We start from the raw sequence: 27,975 nt of genomic DNA, 5'->3' as shown, positions 1-27,975 counted from the left end.
CTTGATCTTACTGCTACGATTGGATAGAGCAAGGCTGTAACTCCACTCCCTTTCACATCTCTCTCCATCGCTCATGTCACTTGCTGCAGTTTACTGCTAGTATGAAAACTCACTCGATGGCGTTGACATTGGCTATCAAGACATAAATGTGCATAATAAAAGGAAATTGACAAGTCAGTTACGCAACTGAATGCTTTCAACTGAAATGTGTCTTCTGCATTTAACCTAACCCCTCTGAATCAGAGAGGTGAGGGGGGCTGCTTTAATCAACATCCACGCCTGGGATCAGTTGGGCAGCTCACGCAAGGGCAGATCGGCAGATTTTTCAGTCTTACCAGCACTGGGATTTGAACCAACAACCTTTCGGTTACTGACCCAATGCTCTTAATCTCTAGGCTACCTGCTGCCCCTCATATCTAACAAGGAGAGCGAGGGTAGGAAAAAATATGAAACAATGATGCACATTATGTCTAAGAGTTTAATCTGCCCATAGTTTAAGTGAGAACGTACAAACACGCACGCTGATCTACAGGTTTCTTGGTCCATAAACATGCTGGATGATTCTTAGGTAGCTAAACCTATTGCCAAACTTTATCTGGCCATTTTAAAACACTTCCTTCTTTCCCTATTAGGACAATCATCTAATCTATCAACTGTCAAATTACGCATATGATTGCAGCTGGTCAGATTGGCACACCACTAGATGACATCACATGCATAGATGAATATTAACAATTTACCTTACTGAAATATAATAGCTAACGTTACAACGCAAGTTGATTTTCAATTGCTAAAAATTGTGCATGTTCAAATGATAACCAGCTAATGTTAGCTAGCTACATTGGCTATTAGCTCCTATCTGATATCTTATCACCATGTTTATCTAGCCAGCTAGCTAGCATAGTAGCTAATATAGCTAGCTAGCTAACATCGCAGATGAAAAGGTTAGCTAATTATTGTAATCTTTGCTAACAGATCACATAGCTAGCTAGCTTTCTTATTTCATGCATATCCTGGCACGTCGACACAAGCCTTATTATTAGTGAATTAACTAAACTAATATTTGCAACAGAAGTTTGATTTTGGTCACTGTGTCAATTCATCCATTTCTCAATCTGCACCTTTCTGCTGGAGAATGAGCTAGCTTGCTGCTTGCTGCTGATTTTCCCAGCTATGCATTCCTCAGCATTGTGCAGTGCTCATGGCCAGGCGGTGAGGGGTGGCTGGCATAGCAGCATTTATGCTATGTAAAGGGACTATCAGCAAAGCCGATAGAGAAGGTCCAATAACCGATAGACTAGAAAAAGCGAATATCGGCCAGATATATCAGCTCGGCCGATTAACGGTTGTTCTCTAATTTCTCACCACAGGTTTTCAATGGAGTTTGGAGACTGAGATGGCTATTGCAAAATGTTGATTTTGTGGTAAATTAACCACTTATTTGTGAATTCTGATGTGTTAGGGTTCATTGTCTTGCTGGAAGATCCCTTGCGGCCAAGTTTCAGCCTCCTGCAGAGGTAACCAGGTTTTTGGCTAAAATGTCCTGCTGCTTGGTCAAGTTCATGATGCCGTTGAACATATCAAGGGCCCCAGGACCAGTGGAAGCAAAATAGCCCCATAACATCAAAGATCCATCACCATATTTGACAGTAGGCACAAGGTACTTTTCTGCATATGATTCTATTTTTTGACACCAAACCCACCACTGGTGTGCGTGGCTAATGAGGTCTATTTTCATGTCATCTGACCATAGCACTGCCTGGAGTTTGCCAAACGGCATTGGCACTTAGATTGGATCCGGTGCTATGGTCAGATGACATGAAAATAGTCACAAGCACATCAACAGCCATCCATAAACATCACACAAACACACACCCACCCACTTCCAAAGGCATCACAAACACACACACACACACACTAATGGATCTACACACATCCGCTTGCCACCATATATGTAGGCCTATGCAGGAACATGTACACATGTGCAGGAACATGTACACATGCATGCACGCACGCACGCAGGCACACACACACACACCACAAGCATCTGTCACCATTTATCAACACGCGTTCACTGACATTCACACACTCCCACATAATATATATTTAGTAAATGCCCACATACAACATGTATCCAGAAATGTCCATATGTCAGCCACATGCACACACACACACACACACACACACACACACACACACACACACGTTTCCTTTATCCAGAAATGAGTTGTCTCAGCTGCTGTTTGTGCTCCAGCATCTGGTTTGGCCATGAATAGACAGACAGCCGACTGTATGTCCACCATCTCACATAGATAGTGGACAACTGGAGGTCGGAATGGGCGATTAATTAGGGCCGATATCAAGTTTTCATAATAATCGGAAATCTGTATTTTTGGACACTGATTTTGCCATTAACAAAAAAAAAATATATATATATATATACCTTATATTTAAAAATATTTATATATATTTACACTTTTATTTAACTAGGCAAGTCAGTTAAGAACATATTCTTATTTTCAATGATGGCCTAGGAACGGTGGGTTAACTGCCTTGTTCAGGGGCAGAACAACAGACGCTCTAACCACCTGCCTTACATTGCACTCCACGAGGAGCCTGCGTGGCAGGCTGACTACCTGTTACGCGAGGGCAGCAAGAAGCAAAGGTAAGTTGCTAGCTAGCATTAAACTTATAAAAAACAATCAATCTTCACATAATCACTAGTTACTGTAACTACACATGGTTGATAATATTACTAGTTTATCTAGCGTGTCCTGCGTTGCATATAATCAATGCGGTGCCTGTTAATTTATCATCGATTCACAGCCTACTTCGCCAAACGGGTGATGATTTAGCACTGTCGTTGCACCAAACCTAACCATAAATATCAATGCCTTTCTTTAAAATCAATACGCAAGTATATATTTTTAAACCTGCATATTTAGTTAATATTGCCTGGTAACATTAATTTCTTATAATTTGGGAAATTGTGTCACTTCTCTTGCGTGCCCTGCAAGCAGTCAGGGTATATGCAGCAATTTGGGCCACCTGGCTCGTTGCGAACTGTGTGAAGTCCATTTATTCCTAACAAAGACCGTAATTAATTTGCCAGAATTGTACATAATTATGACATAACATTGAAGTTGTACAATGTAACAGCAATATTTAGACTTAGGGATGCCACCCGTTAGATAAAATACGTAACGGTTTCCGTATTTCACTGAAAGAATAAACGTTTTGTTTTCGAAATTGTAGTTTCCAGATCCGACCATATTAATGACCAAAGGCTCGTATTTCTGTGTGTTATTATGTTATAATTAAGTCTATGATTTGATATTTGATAGAGCAGTCTGACTGAGCGATGGTAGGCAGCAGCAGGCTCATACGCATTCATTCAAACAGCTCTTCGCAATGCTTCAAGCATTGAGCTGTTTATGACTTCAAGCCTATCAACTCCCGAGATTTGGCTGGTGTAACCGATGTAAAATGGCTAGCTAGTTAGCGGGGTGCGCACTAATAGCGTTTCAATCGGTGACGTCACTCGCTCTGAGACTTGGAGTAGTTGTTCCCCTTGCACTGCAAGGGCCGCGGCTTTTGTGGAGCGATGGATGGGTAATGATGCTTCGAGGGTGGCTGTTGTCGATGTGTTCCTGGTTCGAGCCCAGGTAGGGGCGAGGAGAGGGACGGAAGCTATACTGTTACACTGGCAATGCTAAAGTGCCTATAAGAACATCCAATAGTCAAAGGTATATGAAATACAAATGGTCTAGAGAGAAATAGTCCTATAATTCCTATAATAACTACAATCTAAAACTTCTTACCTGGGAATATTGAAGACTCATGTTAAAAGGAACCACCAGCTTTCATATGTTCTCATGTTCTGAGCAAGGAACTGAAACGTTAGCTTTTTTACATGGCACATATTGCACTTTTACTTTCTTCTCCAACACTTTGTTTTTGCATTATTTAAACCAAATTTAACATGTTTCATTATTTATTTGAGGCTAAATTGATTTTATTGATGTATTATATTAAGTTAAAATAAGTGTTCATTCAGTATTGTTGTAGTTGTCATTATTACAAATACATTTAAAAAATTGGCCGATGAATCGGTATCAGCTATTTTTTTGGTCCTCCAATAATCGGTATCGGTATCAGCGTTGAAAAATCATAATCGGTCGACCTCTAGTGACAACGGCCCAGCCTCTTCTGACAGAAATGTCTGTCATTGGAAAAACAACCCGGAAAAGACAGATTCTTCAACAAACTTCCATATATTTCACTAAGAATCTAATTGCTTGCTGGATTTAGATTTTAATTTACGATCCAGGCCAGCGGCGTGTTAATCCCTTAAGATTTGCAGATTGCAGAATGTTTGTATTTTTCTCTCTCTGATTTCTGCCTTAATAAGTTATTTTCTCACATCAAACGCTGGCTAATTAACTTAACTTGCACTGAGGAGAATATTAATTTATATGTTTTGCCTGTAGCGTGTATGAGTGTATATGCGCACATCATGGATCTATACAGTAGATTAGTTTAGGTGTGTATACTTCAGGACCAAATCTGTGCCATGAGATATTGGTTATAGGGGATCTTTCTCTCTCTCTCCACCCCCTCTTTCGCTCACCCAATGGACTTTGTTGTTTTATAGCAGGGTAAAAATAGACCCGGTGGTTTGGATGTGCTTTGGCCCGCACAAACAACTGATAAACTGTTTGCTATTTAAATTTACATTTACATTTTACATTTAAGTCATTTAGCAGACGCTCTTATCCAGAGCGACTTACAAATTGGTGCGTTCACCTTAAGACATCCAGTGGAACAGCCACTTTACAATAGTGCATCTAAATCTTTTAAGGGGGGTGAGAAGGATTACTTTATCCTATCCTAGGTATTCCTGAAAGAGGTGGGGTTTCAGGTGTCTCCGGAAGGTGGTGATTGACTCCGCTGTCCTGGCGTCGTGAGGGAGTTTGTTCCACCATTGGGGGGCCAGAGCAGCGAACAGTTTTGACTGGGCTGCGCGGGAACTGTACTTCCTCAGTGGTAGGGAGGCGAGCAGGCCAGAGGTGGATGAACGCAGTGCCCTTGTTTGGGTGTAGGGCCTGATCAGAGCCTGGAGGTACTGAGGTGCCGTTCCCCTCACAGCTCCGTAGGCAAGCACCATGGTCTTGTAGCGGATGCGAGCTTCAACTGGAAGCCAGTGGAGAGAGCGGAGGAGCGGGGTGACGTGAGAAAAATTATACATGAAAGTGGACATGGGTCTGTGGAATATGGAAAAAGGCAATGGGATGCACGTTTGTGTGTGTGTGTGTGTGTGTGTGTGTGTGTGTGTGTGTGTGTGTGTGTGTGTGTGTGTGTGTGTGTGTGCATGCCTATGTTCCCAGGCCTGAGATTCCTGAGCTGCGTTTCAGTCACACGCATGCACACACGTCCATAATGCCATTATATAATGCAGAACTCCAAACCCTCTCATGGATTATCTGTAATCCAGTCTCCATGGAGTCTCTAATCAGCAATTACATCCACAGAGACAGACTTCAAGGTAATTAGTGTGCTAGCCAGTCTGAGCTTTCATTCAAGAGCTATATGTAAGGTACAAGGTACCTTGATCCCCTCCTTGAATAGAGATCCTATCCTTCCTATCCCCTTCTCAGCCCTCCGCCACTTGACTCTGCTCAGCCTAGGTGCTGCATGTCATGTAGATGAATGAGGTTCATGAGGAGACGATGGGCTTATGTCAACCCTGGTGCCATATTGCAAAACCAGTCTGAGAGTGCTAATCAATGTCATTGAGAGAATTTGTGGCTCTAGTCAAATTTAGTGCATTACATAGTGGATAGGTTGCGATTTTAGGAGTATATTCTATGTTGTCAATTCATGTGTTGAATATGATTTTGACTACCCACAAGCCATCTCATCTGCCTCAGAAACAAGTGTTTCTCCATTCCCAGACATCCCCAGACAGTGAACTGTACTCACCTATCTGTCACTGGCGCTTAGAGCCGTTGGTTAGCGAGGCGGTTTTATCAGTTTATGAGCATCTATGGGGAGAGATGGTGGGGAAATTGGTTCCTCTGCGATCACAGGGCAGAGAGGAAGGGAGTGAGAGAGGAAAGAAAAAAGCTCTTTCTGTTTCTCCATCTCTCTCATCTTTCTCATGGCTCTCGATGTTTACTGTTGGATAAAACGGATTCATCAAAACACTATTTTATTAGTGTCTGCTGTGGAGGAGTGCTTGTTCCTGGGAGAAAACAGGAGCACTAATAGACTTGTGTACATTACTATAATTCAAATCCATTCACACAGGCTTGCTTGTTTGCCTACACCCAAAGACAGAGTCCTGGAAACCAAAATTATTTTTTCCAATCAGAAACACTATTTTTTTCGTTTCGTCCCGTGTTCCGACCAGCAAAATAAAGTTCTGAACCGGTTCAAACCAAAAATGTTTTCCGGTTAATATTGTTCCTTTGTGTTTATTTTTTTACTTGTGAAATCAACAGTTGTTTACATTTAGCTCATTAAATGACTTCACCAATCAGAGCAGACAGAGCAGGCAGGCTAGTTGTTTACATGCGTGATGGACAGACAAAAGTAGCCTTTGGCACAAGGTTCGGGTGAAATAATGCAGGTGGGGAGAGAGCAGGAGAGGGTTGAGAAGGAGGCTTGCAGCTCTGGCTCTTGTTGTGACATGCATTATCTGAATTATTTGAATTATATCTAGGAGGGGCAACTTCTATGGAGGAACTTTGAATGTCTTTTGAGCCCGCTAGCTAACAAGCTTGTGTGTGCTGAGCGGCACCAGGATGAAAACATACTGTATCTTACCTTTTTGTAGTTAATAAATCCAATGTGAATTTCAAGGTTTATAATATCCTTAACTAGCAATGAAAAAGTTGATCCATTCTTCTCTAGCTAATTAAAAATCTTTCTCTCTATCTTCTGAATCATGAGTGTAACGTCAGTAGAGTAACCTATGGTAACATCAGTACAGTAGACTATGGTAATGTCAGTACAGTAGACTATGGTAACATCAGTACAGTAGACTATGGTGCGTCAGTACAGTAGACTATGGTAACATCAGGACAGTAGACTATGGTAACATCAGTACAGTAGACTATGGTAACATCAGTACAGTAGACTATGGTAACATCAGTACAGTAGACTATGGTAACATCAGTACAGTAGACTATGGTAACATCAGTACAGTAGACTATGGTAACATCAGTACAGTAGACTATGGTAACATCAGTACAGTAGACAGTCAGTACAGTAGACTATGGTAACATCAGTACAGTAGACTATGGTGGTCAACAGTAGACTAGTATCAGTACAGTACTATGGTAATGTCAGTACAGTAGACTATGGTAACATCAGTACAGTAGACTATGGTAACAGTCAGTACAGTAGAGTCAGTACAGTAGACTATGGTAACATCAGTACAGTAGACTATGGTAACATCAGTACAGTAGACTATGGTAACATCAGTACAGTAGACTATGGTAACATCAGTACAGTAGACTATGGTAGACTAACATCAGTACAGTAGACTATGGTAACATCAGTACAGTAGACTATGGTAACATCAGTACAGTAGACTATGGTAACATCAGTACAGTAGACTATGTTAACAGTCAGTACACATAGACTATGGTAACATCAGTACAGTAGACTATGGTAACATCAGTACAATAGACTATGGTAACATCAGTACAGTAGACTATGGTAACATCAGTACAGTAGACTATGGTAACATCAGTACAGTAGACTATGGTAACATAGACAGTACAGTAGACTATGGTAACATCAGTACAGTAGACTATGGTAACATCAGTACAGACTAGTAACTATGGTAACATCAGTACAGTAGACTATGGTAACATCAGTACAGTAGACTATGGTAACATCATGGTAACATCAGTACAGTAGACTATGGTAACATCAGTACAGTAGACTATGGTAACATCAGTACAGTAGACTATGGTAACATCAGTACAGTAGACTATGGTCAACAGTCAGTACAGTACAGTAGACTATGGTAACATCAGTACAGTAGACTATGGTCAACATAGACTAGTAACATCAATAGACTATGGTAACATCAGTACATAGACTATGGTAACATCAACATAGACATGGTAACATCAGTACAATAGACTATGGTAACATCAGTACAATAGACTATGGTAACATCAGTACAGACTATGGTAACATAGACTATAGGTAACATCAGTACAGTAGACTATGGTAACATCAGTACAGTAGACTATGGTAACATCAGTACAGTAGACTATGGTAACATCAGTACAGACTATGGACTATAGGTAACATCAGTACAATAGACTATGGTAACATCAGTACAGTAGACTATGGTAACATCAGTACAGTAGACTATGGTAACATCAGTACAGTAGACTATGGTAACATCAGTACAGACTATGGTAACATCAGTACAGTAGACTATGGTAACACAGTATCAGTACAGTAGACTATGGTAACATCAGTACAATAGACTAGTAACATCAGTATAGGTAACATCAGTACAGTAGACTATGGTACAGTAGACCTATGGTAACATCAGTACATCAGTACAATAGACTATGGTAACATCAGTACAGTAGACTATGGTAACTATACAGTAACATCAGTACAGTAGACTAACATCAGTACAGTCTATGGTAACATCAGTAGACTATGGTAACATCAGGTAACTATGGTATCAGTACAGTAGACTATGGTAACATCAGTACAGTAGACTATGGTAACGTCAGTACAGTAGACTATCAGTACAGTAACTATGGTATCAGTACAGTAGACTATGGTAACATCAGTACAGTAGACTATGGTAACAGTCAGTACAGTAGACTATGGTAACATCAGTACAGTAGACTATGGTAACATCAGTACAGTAGACTATGGTAACATCAGTACAAGTAGACTATGGTAACATCAGTACAGTAGACTATGGTAACATCAGTACAGTAGACTATGGTAACATCATACAGTAGTATGGTAACATCAGTACAGTAGACTATGGTAACATCAGTACAGTAGACTATGGTAACATCAGTACAGTAGACTATGGTAACATCAGTACAGTAGACTATGGTAACATCAGTACAGTAGACTATGGTAACATCAGTACAGTAGACTATGGTAACATCAACAGTAGACTATGGTAACGTCAGTACAGTACTATGGTAACATCAGTACACATAGACTATGGTAACATCAGTACAGTAGACTATGGTAACAGTCAGTACAGTAGACTATGGTAACATCAGTACAGTAGACTATGGTAACATCAACATAGACTATGGTAACATCAGTACAGACTATGGTAACATCAGTACAGTAGACTATGGTATCACATCTATGGTACAGTAGACTATGGTCAACATAGACATGGTATCAGTAGACTATGGTAACATCAGTACATAGACTATGGTAACATCAGTACAGTAGACTATGGTAACATCAGTACAGTAGACTATGGTAACATCAGTACAGTAGACTATGGTAACATCAGTACAGTAGACTATGGTACAGTACAGTAGACTATGGTAACAGTAGATCATGGTAACATCAGTAGACTATGGTAACATCAGTACAGTAGCCTATGGTAACATAGTACAATAGACAGTATCAGTAGACTATGGTAACATCAGTACATCAGTAGACTATGGTAACATCAGTACAGTAGACTATGGTAACATCAGTACAAGTAGACTATGGTAACATCAGTACATCTATGGTAACATCAGTACAGTACTATGGTAACATCAGTACAATAGACTATGGTAACATCAGTACAGACTAGTAACTATGGTAACATCAGTACAGTAGACTATGGTAACATCAGTACAGTAGACTATGGTAACATCAGTACAGTAGACTATGGTAACATCAGTACAGTAGACTATGGTAACATCAACATAGACTATGGTAACATCATACAGTAGACTATGGTAACATCAGTAGACATCATAGACTAGACTATGGTAACATCAGTACAATAGACTATGGTAACATCAGTACAGTAGACTATGGTAACATCAGTACAGTAGACTATGGTAACATCAGTACAGTAGACTATGGTAACTATGGTAACATCAGTACAGTAGACTATGGTAACATCAGTACAATAGACTATGGTAACATCAGTACAATAGACTATGGTAACATCAGTACAATAGACTATGGTAACATCAGTACAGTAGACTATGGTAACATCAGTACAGTAGACTATGGTAACTCAGTACAGTAGACTATGGTAACATCAGTACAGTAGACTAACATGGTACAATAACTATGGTATCAGTACAGTAGACTATGGTAACATCAGTACAATAGACTATGGTAACATCAGTACATAGACTATGGTAACATCAGTACAGTAGACTATGGTAACATCAGTACATAGACTATGGTAACATCAGTACAGTAGACTCAGTACAGTAGTAACATCAGTACAGTAGACTATGGTAACATCAGTACAGTAGACTATGGTATCAGTAGACTATGGTAACATCAGTACAGTAGACTATGGTAACATCAGTACAGTAGACTATGGTAACATCAGTATCAGTACAATAGACTATGGTAACATCAGTAGACATCAGTACAGGTAGACTATGGTAACATCAGTACAAGTAGACTATGGTAACATCAGTACAATAGACTATGGTAACATCAGTACAATAGACTATGGTAACATCAGTCAGTAGTAACATCAGTACAGTAGACTATGGTAACATGGTCAGTACAGTAGACTATGGTAACATCAGTACAGTAGACTATGGTAACATAGACAGTAACATCAGTAGACTATGGTAACATCAGTACAGTAGACTATGGTAACATCAGTACAATAGACTATGGTAACATCAGTACAGTAGACTATGGTAACATCAGTACAGTAGACTATGGTAAGTATCAGTACAGTAGACTATGGTAACATCAGTACAGTAGACTATGGTAACATCAGTACAGTAGACTATGGTAACATCAGTACAGTAGACTATGGTAACGTCAGTACAGTAGACTATGGTAACATCAGTACAGTAGACTATGGTAACATCAGTACAGTAGACTATGGTAACATCAGTACAGTAGACTATGGTAACATCAGTACAGTAGACTATGGTAACATCAGTACAATAGACTATGGTAACATCAGTACAGTAGACTATGGTAATGTCAGTACAGTAGACTATGGTAACATCAGTACAGTAGACTATGGTAACATCAGTACAGTAGACTATGGTAACATCAGTACAGTAGACTATGGTAACATCAGTACAGTAGACTAGTAGACTATGGTAACATCAGTACAGTAGACTATGGTAACAGTCAGTAACATCACAGTAGACTATGGTAACATCAGTACAGTAGACTATGGTAACATCAGTAACATCAGTACAGTAGACTATGGTAACATCAGTACAATAGACTATGGTAACATCAGTACAATAGACTATGGTAACATCAGTACAATAGACTATGGTAACATCAGTACAATAGACTATGGTAACATCAGTACAATAGACTATGGTAACATCAGTACAATAGACTATGGTAACATCAGTACAATAGACTATGGTAACAGTCAGTAACAGTACAATAGACTATGGGTAACATCAGTACAATAGACTATGGTAACATCAGTACAATAGACTATGGTAACATCAGTAGTAGACTATGGTAACATCAGACTATGGTAACATCAGTACAGTAGACTATGGTAACATCAGTACAGTAGACTATGGTAACATAACATACAGTACAGTAGACTATGGTAACATCAGTACAGTAGACTATGGTAACATCAGTACAGTAGACTATGGTAACATCAGTACAGTAGACTATGGTAACATCAGTACAGTAGACTATGGTAACATCAGTACAGTAGACTATGGTAACATCAGTACAGTAGACTATGGTAACATCAGTACAGTAGACTATGGTAACATCAGTACAGTAGACTATGGTAACATCAGTACAGTAGACTATGGTAACATCAGTACAGTAGACTATGGTAACATCAGTACAGTAGACTATGGTAACATCAGTACAGTAGACTATGGTAACATCAGTACAGTAGACTATGGTAACATCAGTACAGTAGACTATGGTAACATCAGTACAGTAGACTATGGTAACATCAGGACAGTAGACTATGGTAACTATGGTCATCAGTACAATAGACTATGGTAACATCAGTACAATAGACTATGGTAACTATGGTAGAATGGTAACATCATCAGACTATGGTAACATCAGTACAATAGACTATGGTAACATCAGTACAATAGACTATGGTAACATCAGTACAATAGACTATGGTAACATCAGTACAATAGACTATGGTAACATCAGTACAGTAGACTATGGTAACATCAGTACAATAGACTATGGTAACATCAGTACAATAGACTATGGTAACATCAGTACAATAGACTATGGTAACATCAGTACAATAGACTATGGTAACATCAGTACAGTAGACTATGGTAACATCAGTACAGTAGACTATGGTAACATCAGTACAGTAGACTATGGTAACGTCAGTACAGTAGACTATGGTAACATCAGTACAGACTAGTAACATCAGTACAGGTAACATCAGTACAGTAGACTATGGTAACATCAGTACAGACTATGGTAACATCAGTACAGTAGACTATGGTAACATCAGTACAGTAGACTATGGTAACATCAGTACAGTAGACTATGGTAACATCAGTACAGTAGACTATGGTAACATCAGTACAGTAGACTATGGGTAACATCAGTACAGTAGACTATGGTAACATCAGTACAGTAGACTATGGTAACGTCAGTACAGTAGACATGGTAACATCAGTACAGTAGACTATGGTAACATCAGTACAGTAGACTATGGTAACATCAGTACAGTAGACTATGGTAACATCAGTACAGTAGACTATGGTAACATCAGTACAGTAGACTATGGTAACATCAGTACAGTAGACTATGGTAACATCAGTACAGTAGACTATGGTAACATCAGTACAGTAGACTATGGTAAATCAGTCAGTAACACAGTAGACTATGGTAACATCAGTACAGTAGACTATGGTAACATCAGTACAATAGACTATGGTAACATCAGTGGTAGACTAACATCAGGTAACTATGGTAACATCAGTACAGTAGACTATGGTAACATCAGTACAGTAGACTATGGTAACGTCAGTACAGTAGACTATGGTAACATCAGTACAGTAGACTATGGTAACATCAGTACAGTAGACTATGGTAACATCAGTACAGTAGACTATGGTAACATCAGTACAGTAGACTATGGTAACATCAGTACAGTAGACTATGGTAACATCAGTACAATAGACTATGGTAACATCAGTACAATAGACTATGGTAACATCAGTACAGTAGACTATGGTAACATCAGTACAATAGACTATGGTAACATCAGTACAATAGACTATGGTAACATCAGTACAATAGACTATGGTAACATCAGTACAATAGACTATGGTAACATCAGTACAATAGACTATGGTAACATCAGTACAATAGACTATGGTAACATCAGTACAATAGACTATGGTAACATCAGTACAATAGACTATGGTAACATCAGTACAATAGACTATGGTAACATCAGTACAATAGACTATGGTAACATCAGTACAGTAGACTATGGTAACATCAGTACAGTAGACTATGGTAACATCCGGACAGTAAACTATGGTAACATCAGTACAGTAGCCTATGGTAACGTCAGTACAGTAGACTATGGTAACGTCAGGACAGTAGACTATGGTAACATCAGTACAGTAGACTATGGTAACATCAACATCAGTAACATCAGTAGACTATGGTAACATCAGTACAGTAGACTATGGTAACATCAGTACAGTAGACTACATGGTAACATCAGTCAGTACAGTAGACTATGGTAACATCAGTACAGTAGACTATGGTAACATCAGTACAGTAGACTATGGTAACATCAGTACAGTAGACTATGGTAACATCAGTACAGTAGACTATGGTAACATCAGTACAGTAGACTATGGTAATGTCAGTACAGTAGACTATGGTAACATCAGTACAGTAGACTATGGTAACATCAGTACATAGACTATGGTACAGACTATGGTAACATCAGTACAGTAGACTATGGTAACATCAGTACAGTAGACTATGGTAACATCAGTACAGTAGACTATGGTAACATCAGTACAGTAGACTATGGTAACATCAGTACAGTAGACTATGGTAACATCAGTACAGTAGACTATGTACAGTAACATCAGTACAGTAGACTATGGTCAACAGTATCAGTAACATCAGTACAATAGACTATGGTAACATCAGTACAGTAGACTATGGTAACATCAGTACACAATAGACTATGGTAACATCAGTAGACTATGGTAACATCAGTACAGTAGACTATGGTAACATCAGTACAATAGACTATGGTAACATCAGTACAATAGACTATGGTAACATCAGTACAATAGACTATGGTAACATCAGTACAATAGACTATGGTAACATCAGTACAATAGACTATGGTAACATCAGTACAATAGACTATGGTAACATCAGTACAATAGACTATGGTAACATCAGTACAATAGACTATGGTAACATCAGTACAGTAGACTATGGTCAACATAGACTATGGTAACATCAGTACAGTAGACTATGGTAACATCAGTACAATAGACTATGGTAACAACATCAGTACAATAGACTATGGTAACATCAGTACAGTAGACTATGGTAACATCAGTACAATAGACTATGGTAACATCAGTACAATAGACTATGGTAACATCAGTACAATAGACTATGGTAACATCAGTACAATAGACTATGGTAACATCAGTACAATAGACTATGGTAACATCAGTACTATGGTAAATCAGTACAATAGACTATGGTAACATCAGTAACATCAGTAGACTATGGTAACATCAGTACAATCAGTACAGTAGACTATGGTAACATCAGTACAGTAGCCTATGGTAACATCAGTACAGTAGACTATGGTAACATCAGTACAATAGACTATGGTAACATCAGTACAGTAGCCTATGGTAACATCAGTACAATAGACTATGGTAACGTCAGTACAGTAGACTATGGTAACGCCAGTACAGTAGACTATGGTAACATCAGTACAGTAGACTATGGTTACGCCAGTACAGTAGACTATGGTAACATCAGTACAGTAGACTATGGTAACATCAGGACAGTAGACTATGGTAACATCAGTACAGTAGACTATGGTAACATCAGTCCAGTAGCCTATGGTGACATCAGTACAGTAGACTATGGTAACATCAGTACAGTAGACTATGGTAACATCAGTACAGTAGACTATGGTAAACAGTACAATAGACAGTACAGTAGACTATGGTAACATCAGTACAGTAGACTATGGTAACATCAGTACAGTAGACTATGGTAACATCAGTACAGTAGACTATGGTAACATCAGTACAGTAGACTATGGTAACATCAGTACAGTAGACTATGGTAACATCAGTACAGTAGACTATGGTAACATCAGTACAGTAGACTATGGTAACATCAGTACAGTAGACTATGGTAACATCAGTACAGTAGACTATGGTAACGTCAGTACAGTAGACTATGGTAACATCAGTACAGTAGACTATGGTAACATCAGTACAGTAGACTATGGTAACATGGTAACATCAGTACAGTAGACTATGGTAACATCAGTACAGTAGACTATGGTAACATCAGTACAGTAGACTATGGTAACATCAGTACAGTAGACTATGGTAACATCAGTACAGTAGACTATGGTAACATCAGTACAGTAGACTATGGTAACATCAGTACAGTAGACTATGGTAACATCAGTACAGTAGACTATGGTAACATCAGTACAATAGACTATGGTAACATCAGTACAGTAGACTATGGTAACATCAGTACAGTAGACTATGGTAACATCAGTACAGTAGACTATGGTAACATCAGTACAGTAGACTATGGTAACATCAGTACAGTAGACTATGGTAACATCAGTACAGTAGACTATGGTAACATCAGTACAAGTAGACTATGGTAACATCAGTACAGTAGACTATGGTAACATCAGACAGTAGACTATGGTCAACAGTCTATGGTAACATCAGTACAGTAGACTATGGTGGTCAGTACATAGACATGGTAACATCAGTACAGTAGACTATGGTAACATCAGTACAGTAGACTATGGTGGTAACAGTAGACTATGGTAACATCAGTAGACTATGGTAACATCAGTACAGTAGACTATGGTAACATCAGTACAGTAGACTATGGTAACATCAGTACAGTAGACTATGGTAACATCAGTACAGTAGACTATGGTAAATCAGTACAGTAGACTATGGTAACATCAGTACAGTAGACTATGGTAACATCAGTACAATAGACTATGGTAACATCAGTAGACTATGGTAACATCAGTACAGTAGACTATGGTAACATCAGTACAGTAGACTATGGTAACAGTACAGTAGACAGTACAGTAGACTATGGTAACATCAGTACAGTAGACTATGGTAACATCAGTACAGTAGACTATGGTAACATCAGACAATAGACTATGGTAACATCAGTACAGTAGACTATGGTAACATCAGTACAGTAGACTATGGTAACATCAGTACAGTAGACTATGGTAACATCAGTACAGTAGACTATGGTAACATCAGTACAATAGACTATGGTAACATCAGTAACAGTAGACTATGGTAACATCAGTACAGTAGACTATGGTAACATCAGTACAGTAGACTATGGTAACATCAGTACAATAGACTATGGTAACATACAGTAGACAGTAGACTATGGTAACATCAGTACAGTAGACTATGGTAACATCAGTACAGTAGACTATGGTAACATCAGTACAGTAGACTATGGTAACATCAGTACAGTAGACTATGGTAACATCAGTACAGTAGACTATGGTAACATCAGTACAGTAGACTATGGTAACATCAGTACAAGTAGACTATGGTAACATCAGTACAGTAGACTATGGTAACATCAGTACAGTAGACTATGGTAACATCAGTACAGTAGACTATGGTAACATCAGTACAGTAGACTATGGTAACATCAGTACAGTAGACTATGGTAACATCAGTACAGTAGACTATGGTAACATCAGTACATAGACTATGGTAACATCAGTACAGTAGACTATGGTAACATCAGTACAGTAGACTATGGTAACATCAGTACAGTAGACTATGGTAACATCAGTACAGTAGTAACATCAGTACAGTAGACTATGGTAACATCAGTACAATAGACTATGGTAACATCAGTACAGTAGACTATGGTAACATCAACATAGACTAGTAACATCAGTACAGACTAACATCAGGTAGACTATGGTCAGTACAGTAGACTATGGTAACAGTCAGTAGACAGTAGTACCTATGGTAACATCAGTACAGTAGACTATGGTAATCGTACAGTAGACTAGTATCAGTACAGTAGACTATGGTAATCAGTCAGTAGACTATGGTAACATCAGTAGACTATGGTAATCAGTACAGTAGACTATGGTAACATCAGTACTATGGTAACGTCAGTACAGTAGACTATGGTAATGTCAGTACAGTAGACTATGGTAACGTCAGTACAGTAGACTATGGTAACGTCAGTACAGTAGACTATGGTAAAGTCAGTACAGTAGACTATGGTAACGTCAGTACAGTAGACTATGGTAACATCAGTACAGTAACCTTGCGTTTTTTAGAAAAAAATGCCTTGAACATAAAATAATGTTATTAACTGGTTCCCATGCTTTTAAAATAATGGTTCTGTTCCGGAATAGTATGGATCACTTTCATTGAAAAAATATTTTCTGTATTTTAGTTCTGTTCCCTGAACCGCTTCTAACCCCGATGGAAGCATCATTCTAATGCATAGATACCTTATGAGAGGTTGTATTACAGCACAGCTAACTTTTTCATTGCACTATGCTGTTACATACATACTACATGGACATATGAATTCAATGTCCACCCACAGCCCATTTCACCACCAAAAACACAAAAGATTCTGCACTCTCACTGATTGTTCATATCCACTCTGATTGGTTCTAGAGCTCTCCCTGAGAGCCGACATGTCTAACTGCCCCTCCCCAATGGGCTGCCCGACCCACTTCTCAGGCTCTCCGGGGATGAAGATCTACATCGACCCCTTCACTTATGAGGACCCTAACGAGGCCGTCCGGGAGTTCGCCAAGGAGATCGACGTCTCCACCGTCAAGATCGAAGAAGTCATTGGCGCAGGTAAATGTGGATGGATGTGTGTTTCTTTGTGCGTGGGCAGGTTGGTGGGTTGCAGAAATATATTTAGCCTATAGCATCCCAGTCCCTGTACCAAGCTCTCTCTCTTTTTTGCTTTGTCTGTCTCCCTATCTCTATTTCGTTCTCTCTCTCCCACCTCCCTCCCTCTCTCCCTTCCTAACTCCCTCCCTCTCTCCCTTCCTAACTCTCTTCCTCTCTCTCTCTGGGGACATGCCCTCCCTCGATGGGCCATGCCAGACCTTCTTGACTGTATGGGGACATGCTCATTGGTGTTGATTCATACAAAGAGTTAAATAACAGCAGGCTAATGAGACAAGGACTGGAGTAGCCTCCGGTGGTCTGGCTGAGACACACTGCATGATAGGCGAGAGGAAACAAGAAAGGATAGGGGGAGGAGATGGAGGAGTGGGATGAAGGAAAGGATAGGGGAGGAGATGGAGGGGATGAAGGATGAAGGAAATGGAGGAGGGGAGGAAAGATAGGGGGAGGAGATGGAGGAGGGATGAAGGAAAGGATAGGGGGAGGAGATGGAGGAGTGGGATGAAGGAAAGGAAGGGGGAGGATGGAGGAGTGGGATGAAGGAAAGATGGAGGAGATGGAGGAGGATGAAGGAAAGGATAGGGGGAGGAGATGGAGGAGTGGGATGAAGGAAAGGATAGGGGAGGAGATGGAGGAGTGGGATGAAGGAAAGGATAGGGGAGGAGATAGAGGAGTGGGATGAAGGAAAGGATAGGGGAGGAGATGGAGGAGTGGGATGAAGGAAAGGATAGGGGGAGGAGATGGAGGAGTGGGATGAAGGAAAGGATAGGGGAGGAGATAGAGGAGTGGGATGAAGGAAAGGATAGGGGGAGGAGATGGAGGAGTGGGATGAAGGAAAGGATAGGGGAGGAGATGGAGGAGTGGGATGAAGGAAAGGATAGGGGAGGAGATGGAGGGGATGAAGGAAAGATAGGGGAGGAGAGGAGTGGGATGAAGGAAAGGATAGGGGAGGAGATGGAGGAGTGGGATGAAGGAAAGGATAGAGGAATGGGGGTTTGCTAATTACAGATTTCCGTTTTTTGTTTATTCGGTGGTGTGGGATCTCCGCAGGATGCCGAGAGGATGATGAGTAATCAAGGAATGGAAATAGTAGATATTTACTGTGAATTTGTTGTGTTGTTATTCTTGTAGTTTCCATTCATGAATGCCCGCTCCAGATTCTGAGCTGCTCTTCAACAAGATAGCCCCACTGTTGATCTCAAATGAGACAATTACTTTTGATTATTGAAAACACAAAGGTCTAACTATCTTCTGCTTGTTAACTCTGGTCCAACATACATGTTGTATAGGGTCTCTGGTCAAATAGGGTCCCTGGTCCCTCTCGAGCCAGATTCGAAGTATTGTACTAGCGCGATCAAATGGATTCATATTTACCGACATCTCAAGGTCTAATATTGACTTGATCTCTCTAGACTGTTGATCCAGCCCTATAACCACACACCACACCTCTCCTTCCTCCAGGTGAGTTTGGTGAGGTGTACAAGGGGCGTCTGAAGCTGCCAGGCAAGAGGGAGATCTACGTAGCCATCAAGACCCTGAAGGCAGGATACGTGGAGAAGCAGAGGCGGGACTTCCTGTCCGAGGCGTCAATCATGGGACAGTTCGACCACCCCAACATCATCAGACTGGAGGGCGTGGTCACCAAGAGTCGGCCAGTCATGATCGTCACAGAGTTTATGGAGAACGGGGCCCTCGATTCCTTCCTGAGAGTGAGTTATAGAACGTGTGTGTATCAAGTGCCTTAGATTATGAGAGCTGCTCCACGATCAGCTGGTCCCCTGTCCCATCAACTCTTATTCAACATGATTTAAAAGGCTAAACTGCTCCTAGATCAGCACTCCATATCTAAAACACTTAATGAGTATAGACCCAGGAATATGGATGGTGTTCACTCCACTGTGCCTTATTAATCATTTATAAACACTGCTTACCACCTCTTTTTTATAGTTTCTTATAGTAAATGGGACTGTGGTAATAGTTTATTTACATGTTTTTTCTGTTCACATAATATGTATTATACAGTATGATGATATACACTGAGTTTACAAAACATTAAGAACACCTGCTCTTTCCATGACAGACTGACCAGGTGAATCCAGGTGAAAGCTATGATCCCTTATTGATGTCACCTGGTAAATCCACTTCAATCAGTGTAGATGGGAGGAGACAGATTAAATCAAGGATTTTGAAGCCTTGATACAATATAGACATGGATTTTGAATGTGTGCCGTTCAGAGGGTGAATGGGCAAGACAAACGGGGTTTGCTAGTAGATGCCAGGCGCACTGGTTTGTGTCAAGAACTGCAACTATGCTGGGTTTTTGACACTCAACAGTCTCCCTTCCCGTGTGTATCAAGGATGGTCCACCACCCAAAGGACATCCAGCCATCTTGACACAACTGTGGGAAGCATTAAAGCGTTGGGCCAGTAACCGAAAGGTTGCTGGATCGAATCCCAGAGCTGACAAGGTAAAAATATGTTCTGCCCTTGAGCAAGGCAGTTAACCCCGCTATTCCCTGGGCGTCGAAGACGTGTATGTCGATTAAGGCAGCCCCCCGCACCTCAGAGGGGTTGGGTTAAATGCGTAAGACACATTTCAGTTGAATGCATTCAGTTGTACAACTGACTAGGTATCCCGCTTTCCTTTCCCATTGGTGTCAACATGGGCCAGCATCCCTGTGTGTGTGTGTGTGTGTGTGTGTGTGTGTGTGTGTGTGTGTGTGTGTGTGTGTGTGTGTAGGGGGAGTTTGCAACTCAATATAACTTTTGGCATACTCAGTGTATGTTGCACTAAGACTGCACGGGTTCATTGCAGCATGTTTATGGCTTGATACAACCAATATGAGTTACAGCTGATGATATATGGGCAATGTAATGTACATTTGTCAGCCCGCAACAGGGCTTAGGTTTACAGAGCACAGTCATTGTAAATTTGAAAATGTACTGAACCCAATTCCACCCGCCCCTCATCAAAGACTTCCTGAAATAGCCAACTTCTGTCCTCCTCGTTTAATTTCTCCACTCATGCCCCAAGCTCTTAATGGACTATCGCCTCGCTCTTTTGTAGTTTGGACGGAACGAGCGAGTGTACAGCTTAATCAATATTCAACCCTTATTTTTTTCTCTCCTTCCCTTCTTCCTTCCCTCCCTCCATCTCATGGATTGGTTTTCTACTCTACTTTGTTCTAATGCGGGTTTAAAGGGACCCTTTGAAGTTGGCTTTGCTAGCCGCCACATCCGTCTTATGTTCCCATCGATCTTACCCTACCCTCTTATTTGTTAGTGTGTGTCAAAGCTCCTTTGAGCATTGGAGACACAGGGAGGAACTAGGAAGGGGTTGGGGGAGAGAGAGAGAGAGCTCCCCCATGTGTGAGTGTTACCAACAGTGATGTACGATGTGCAATTTTCACTAGAAACATCCTCTAACCACTCGTTTTGATAGGATCGTGTTTGAGTAATCCAATTTGGGAATCAAAATGAATTCCATCCCCCTCCTTTTGATGTAAAATAGGAAATGATATGCAATACAAGGGCTGTCTGGCACTGTGTCGATAGTGTGATACACTCTTAGAAAAAAAGGGTTCCAAAAGTGTTCTTCAGCTGTCCCCCTAGGATAACCATTTTTGCTTCCTGGTAGAACCTTTTTTGGTTGCAGTGCAGGTAGAACCCTTTTGTGTTCCTTGTAGAAGCCTTTGAGGAAAGGGTTCTACATTGGACCCAAAAGGGTTCCTTCCTGGAACCAAAAAGGGTTATTCAAAGGGTTCTCCTATGGGGACAGCCGAAGAACCCTTTTAGGTTCTAGATAGCACCTTTTTTTCTAAGAGTGCAGCGTGAAAGTAAAAATCTAAAGATCAAACCACTTTAAGTGTAAAGGCTTGACGATTCCATCACAGACTCAGAAACAACTAGTTTGCTGTGTTGGAGAAGTGGGTCGCATAGAGATAGATAGGCAGCAGGTTAGGCTGTTTGTCACACCCTGTGTGTATGGAATATTGTACGTACTGTAGGTGTGACGGCAGATCTTGTACAAAAGTGTGCCCATACTTCCTGACTGTGGTGACACGGATGCGTCCGTGGGCTTTTCTATTCTGGGAATGAGATCCCAGAGGACGTGGAGGGAATTCGAAACACAGCCTCTTCGTGTCAGAACAGTGTTGGCTAGGCATGGTCTCTATACAATCTGACACTCACACAACATCTGTAGCATAGCATGCAAAATGTGCTTGTGTTAGTGTCATGTTGTTGCAGTTTTTAAATCAATTGCATTTCAATCAAGTAGAAACATGCAATCAAATAGAACCGTGTCCGATCTGAACATCTTCATGCCTAATACTTTGAAATAGTGTAGAATTCATTGAAGTATGGCTTGTTTACTGTCGACATCTCAGCTGAAAGGCCTGCAGATAGGCCTGTAGATGACAAGTTTAATTTCATGGTGCTGATAATCCCCCTCTACCTCTCTCCATGTCTCCTGCAGCAAAACGACGGTCAGTTCACTGTAATCCAGCTGGTGGGCATGATGAGGGGCATCTCGGCGGGCATGAAGTACCTCTCTGAGATGAACTACGTCCATAGAGACCTGGCTGCCCGCAACATCCTGGTCAACAGCAACCTGGTCTGCAAGGTGTCCGACTTTGGACTTTCGCGCTACCTTCAGGACGATACCTCTGACCCCTCCTACACCAGCTCTCTGGTGAGTCCTACTCTCTGAACCCCCCAAAAAATGTTTTTCTCACCTTTATGTTTTGAAATGGTTGGTTCATAGCAACAAGACTGTCTGTCTGAAGACCAGCGACATAGAACAGGGAGGGTTCTGGGATTGATGTTTATGAAGTGTGTCTCCACTGTGATGTGTCTCCTCCAATTGTTGTCAACAAACAACATACCGGCATTCGGCGTATTATGATAGAGGAAGAAGGTGATTCATTGGTCTGTTTTTAGACACACTTAGTCATGGCCCTTTTGTTGTGAGTGTAGTTGTGTGTGTCTAGGACTGCTTGAATAAAGTAGAGGTAACTGGTACATCAGAAGAACTACAGCACTTCTGTCTGGCCATCTCTCATGCATTTCCTTTCAGTCTTCCTCGCCACTCACTTTTCTCTTTCTCAGTCACTCGCTTTCTTACCTCTATCTATTCTCTTTTACATTCCACAAGCCTTCGCTCTTCCTTCTCCTCCCTCTTTCTACTAGTCACGGACTATGACTGTCACATCTTCATTAATGCAGAGACTCTGGGGAAGAACTCCTCTCTCCCCTCTGTCATTGGGATGCGTGAGATGCAGGGAAACCAAAGAGCATCTCAGCCCCTCAAACTGACAGCTAGCGCACCGTCCCTCCTCACTCCTCAGGAACTGGCCCTGGTCGCCCTGCCCCCTTCCCCCGTTCCTCATGCATTATTCCTGGGGCATCATGGAAGGGTTTGGGCCCCTAATTAACACCACGGAGGAACATATTTATAATTATTAGACACTATGGCTGGTGTATCTGACTCCATCTCCTCCCCGCTCTGTTTTGGATGTCATCCACAACACACTCACACTCTCGTATCTGAATGCAGTGCAAGGTTATGAGGGCTTGCTGTGTGAGTGTGTGTGACCTGCATTGACTTTCATTTGAAACGACTGCTAATGAGTTATTTGTAATGGTTTATTATTCGGTTGCTCCTGACAGTTGAAGGGAATACAGTGAGTCTGCCTGGTGCAGTACACCAGAGTCTGTTCTTTCGTGAGGTCAGTTGTTTTAAAGGATACCGTGAAACGGCTCGCTGCTTTGACGAAACTGCCTGAGGGCAACTTTTGTCAAATAATTGATATGCACACACTGTGCATGAGGAAATAAAATATATTTCCAATGTGTATGAGTCATTTACAACTAAAAACTCTAAGATGTTCTAAAAATAAAGGTGGTAAGGCATCTAAACATCAGCTACCATGATAGTACAAATATAGGAGACAAAATTTAGTTCTTATCTATCCAAACATTGGAGATGATCTTTGAGAAATCAAGGACAAGACAACAACAATACAAACCCACGTCTACCTTTATTTAGAGAGCAGATGCTCCATCATCAGAAGATGACTATATTAGAACTCAACCGTGCGTGTGTGTGTGTGTGTGTGTGTGTGTGTGTGTGTGTGTGTGTGTGTGTGTGTGTGTGTGTGTGTGTGTGTGTGTGTGTGTGTGTGTGTGTGTGTGACTGTGCTTGTGCGTGCTTGAATGTGTCTGAGTCTCGGAAGTGTGACAGGTTTTGTAGAGGGGACGTGACCTCCTGTTGGTGGGTTTGGGAAGTGAATTGGCCACTAGGAAGGCAGACCGACCTGGGTCTCTGTGACCACTGTGGTTAAGCCCTGCTAAAGGTGTTTTTCCTGAACAAATAAATAAATACAAGATCACCTTCTGTCGGCTGTCAATCTTGTTGATGCTACAGAGGTTCAGAAGGGGTTAAAGGTTAGAATTGGACTATAGATTATGTTTTTGATGTTTGCCTGTTTCATGTACAAGACTTCTTGAATATTAGATGATGCATCTCAAGGGTTTCATACTGTAAAGGGATTCAAAATATAGATAGATTTTGGCTTTATTATGGACTCCTTTCAAAAAAAGATATGTTGCAATACCACATTGATTTCACAGCAACTGTTTGTGTGCTTAACCTTTACCCAACCCAGGTAAGACCTCTATGACATTAGAGGCCTCTATGACATTAGAGGCCTGACACATAACACATAGACATAAACAGCTATTTGCACTCCACCCATAAGCAAACCAGAGTCACACAACAGTCTCTTCAAGCATTCCCCTTGACCTTACTGTGTCTGAGCACTAGCTTGGTCCTGACTGTCCTGGGGGAACGTTCTGGGAATGTTCTCTATCCACAGGGGAGAAGTTGTGGAGATGTTTGGCAGAGAGTCGGGGTCCTTGGGTCTCTCATGCATTCCTCTAATTAAGCTATGCATGCTGCCAAGCCTCCACAATGCCACGGCAGCTCCTTTCAATCGCTGACCTCCCTCCGCCGGTTACGAGGTGAACACCAAGGCAATCACAGAGCGAGGCCAGCGCGGCGAGCGAAGGCCGAGGGAATAAGGAAAATGTTATTCCGCCGACGACCCGTGAATTACCGTCGCCATCGACCTCCTCCTCCTGCAAATGAATCACCTCATTTTTCCTGTCCTTACTTTGTGATGTGTTCCTCCTATTTTGGGGTGACCAATTACCTGGCCTCCAGAGAGGTGCTGGGGAAGTTGCTGGAGGACATGCTGTTAATTGCAAAGTGTTAAACCTGGGGTTGGAGCTCACACTATGGACATAAGTTTACCTTCTTTCTCTTTTTCTTTCTACTTATTTCTACAGCTATATTATTAGCACTATTATAGTTCTATCTCTACATCTATCTATCTACAGTTGAAGTCGGAAGTTTACATACACTAAGTTAAAGCTGCCGTTAGAACTCAACAACCCGGTCGCATTCCGCCTCGCTCCACAGGTAGTATCACATTTTCATTTCATTTCATTACAGTACAACGGTTTGATTTGTTTGATCGTAGCTAGCTACATAGCTAGCTACATAGCCGTCTCTGTATCAAAGATAATTGTGTAGTCTAGAGCGATTTTCTAGGTTACCTAGCCAGCTATTGTCGTTCTTTTAACGCAACGTAACGTAATCAACACTGCTAGCTAGCCAGCTAGCCCCCGAATCAACAACGCAGCCACTGCCAGCTAGCCTACAAAGTCAACAACGCAGCCACTGCCAGCTAGCCTACTTCAGCAGTACTGTATCATTTTTAATCATTTTAGTCAATAAGATTCTTGCTACGTAAGCTCAACTTTCTGAACATTCGAGACGTGTAGTCCACTTGTCATTCCAATCTCCTTTGCATTAGCGTAGCCTCTTCTGTAGCCTGTCAACTATGTGTCTGTCTATCCCTGTTCTCTCCTCTCTGCACAGACCATACAAACGCTCCACACCGCGTGGCCGCGCCACCCTAATCTGGTGGTCCCAGCGCGCACGACCCACGTGGAGTTCCAGGTCTCCGGTAGCCTCTGGAACTGCCGATCTGCGGCCAACAAGGCAGAGTTCATCTCAGCCTATGCCTCCCTCCAGTCCCTCGACTTCTTGGCACTGACGGAAACATGGATCACCACAGATAACACTGCTACTCCTACTGCTCTCTCTTCGTCCGCCCACGTGTTCTCGCACACCCCGAGAGCTTCTGGTCAGCGGGGTGGTGGCACCGGGATCCTCATCTCTCCCAAGTGGTCATTCTCTCTTTCTCCCCTTACCCATCTGTCTATCGCCTCCTTTGAATTCCATGCTGTCACAGTTACCAGCCCTTTCAAGCTTAACATCCTTATCATTTATCGCCCTCCAGGTTCCCTCGGAGAGTTCATCAATGAGCTTGATGCCTTGATAAGCTCCTTTCCTGAGGACGGCTCACCTCTCACAGTGCTGGGCGACTTTAACCTCCCCACGTCTACCTTTGACTCATTCCTCTCTGCCTCCTTCTTTCCACTCCTCTCCTCTTTGACCTCACCCTCTCACCTTCCCCCCTACTCACAAGGCAGGCAATACGCTCGACCTCATCTTTACTAGATGCTGTTCTTCCACTAACCTCATTGCAACTCCCCTCCAAGTCTCCGACCACTACCTTGTATCCTTTTCCCTCTCGCTCTCATCCAACACTTCCCACACTGCCCCTACTCGGATGGTATCGCGCCGTCCCAACCTTCGCCCTCTCTCCCCCGCTACTCTCTCCTCTTCCATCCTATCATCTCTTCCCTCTGCTCAAACCTTCTCCAACCTATCTCCTGATTCTGCCTCCTCAACCCTCCTCTCCTCCCTTTCTGCATCCTTTGACTCTCTATGTCCCCTATCCTCCAGGCCGACTTCGTCAACCATTTTGAAAAGAAGGTCGACGACATCCGATCCTCGTTTGCTAAGTCAAACGACACCGCTGGTTCTGCTCACACTGCCCTACCCTGTGCTCTGACCTCTTTCTCCCTCTCTCTCCAGATGAAATCTCGCGTCTTGTGACGGCCGGCCGCCCAACAACCTGCCCGCTTGACCCTATCCCTCCTCTCTTCTCCAGACCATTTCCGGAGACCTTCTCCCTTACCTCACCTCGCTCATCAACTCATCCCTGACCGCTGGCTACGTCCCTTCCGTCTTCAAGAGAGCGAGAGTTGCACCCCCTTCTGAAAAAACCTACACTCGATCCCTCCGATGTCAACAACTACAGACCAGTATCCCTTCTTTCTTTTCTCTCCAAAACCCTTGAACGTGCCGTCCTTGGCCAGCTCTCCCGCTATCTCTCTCAGAATGACCTTCTTGATCCAAATCAGTCAGGTTTCAAGACTAGTCATTCAACTGAGACTGCTCTTCTCTGTATCACGGAGGCGCTCCGCACTGCCAAAGCTAACTCTCTCTCCTCTGCTCTCATCCTTCTAGACCTATCGGCTGCCTTCGATACTGTGAACCATCAGATCCTCCTCTCCATCCTCTCCGAGTTGGGCATCTCCGGCGCGGCCCACGCTTGGATTGCGTCCTACCTGACAGGTCGCTCCTACCAGGTGGCGTGGCGAGAATCCG

At 41.8% G+C, this 27,975-nt stretch overlaps 1 protein-coding gene across 3 annotated transcripts in view; it reads left to right on the top strand.

The window, feature by feature from the left end:
- The window catches only part of LOC115103150 (ephrin type-B receptor 1-like), a 383,081-nt gene that overhangs the window by 337,173 nt on the left and 17,933 nt on the right, over nucleotides 1-27,975 (top strand). For 2 of the 3 annotated variants that reach the window (XR_010460227.1, XM_065005794.1), the window contains exons 10-12: nucleotides 18,144-18,332; nucleotides 19,851-20,098; nucleotides 22,867-23,082. Coding sequence is in view for 1 of the 3 variants with exons in the window: in XM_065005794.1 (XP_064861866.1) it covers nucleotides 18,144-18,332; nucleotides 19,851-20,098; nucleotides 22,867-23,082 (653 nt within the window). In the remaining 2 variants the exon portion in view is untranslated. The remainder of the gene's footprint in view (nucleotides 1-18,143; nucleotides 18,333-19,850; nucleotides 20,099-22,866; nucleotides 23,083-27,975) is intronic. The other variant, XR_010460228.1, reaches the window with a different exon arrangement.

Source organism: Oncorhynchus nerka, linkage group LG20 (assembly GCF_034236695.1).
Source record: "Oncorhynchus nerka isolate Pitt River linkage group LG20, Oner_Uvic_2.0, whole genome shotgun sequence".
NCBI classification, from domain to species: Eukaryota; Metazoa; Chordata; class Actinopteri; order Salmoniformes; family Salmonidae; genus Oncorhynchus; species Oncorhynchus nerka.
Note: the sequence above shows the minus strand (reverse complement) of the source record. Positions and strands in the feature narration are given on the sequence as shown.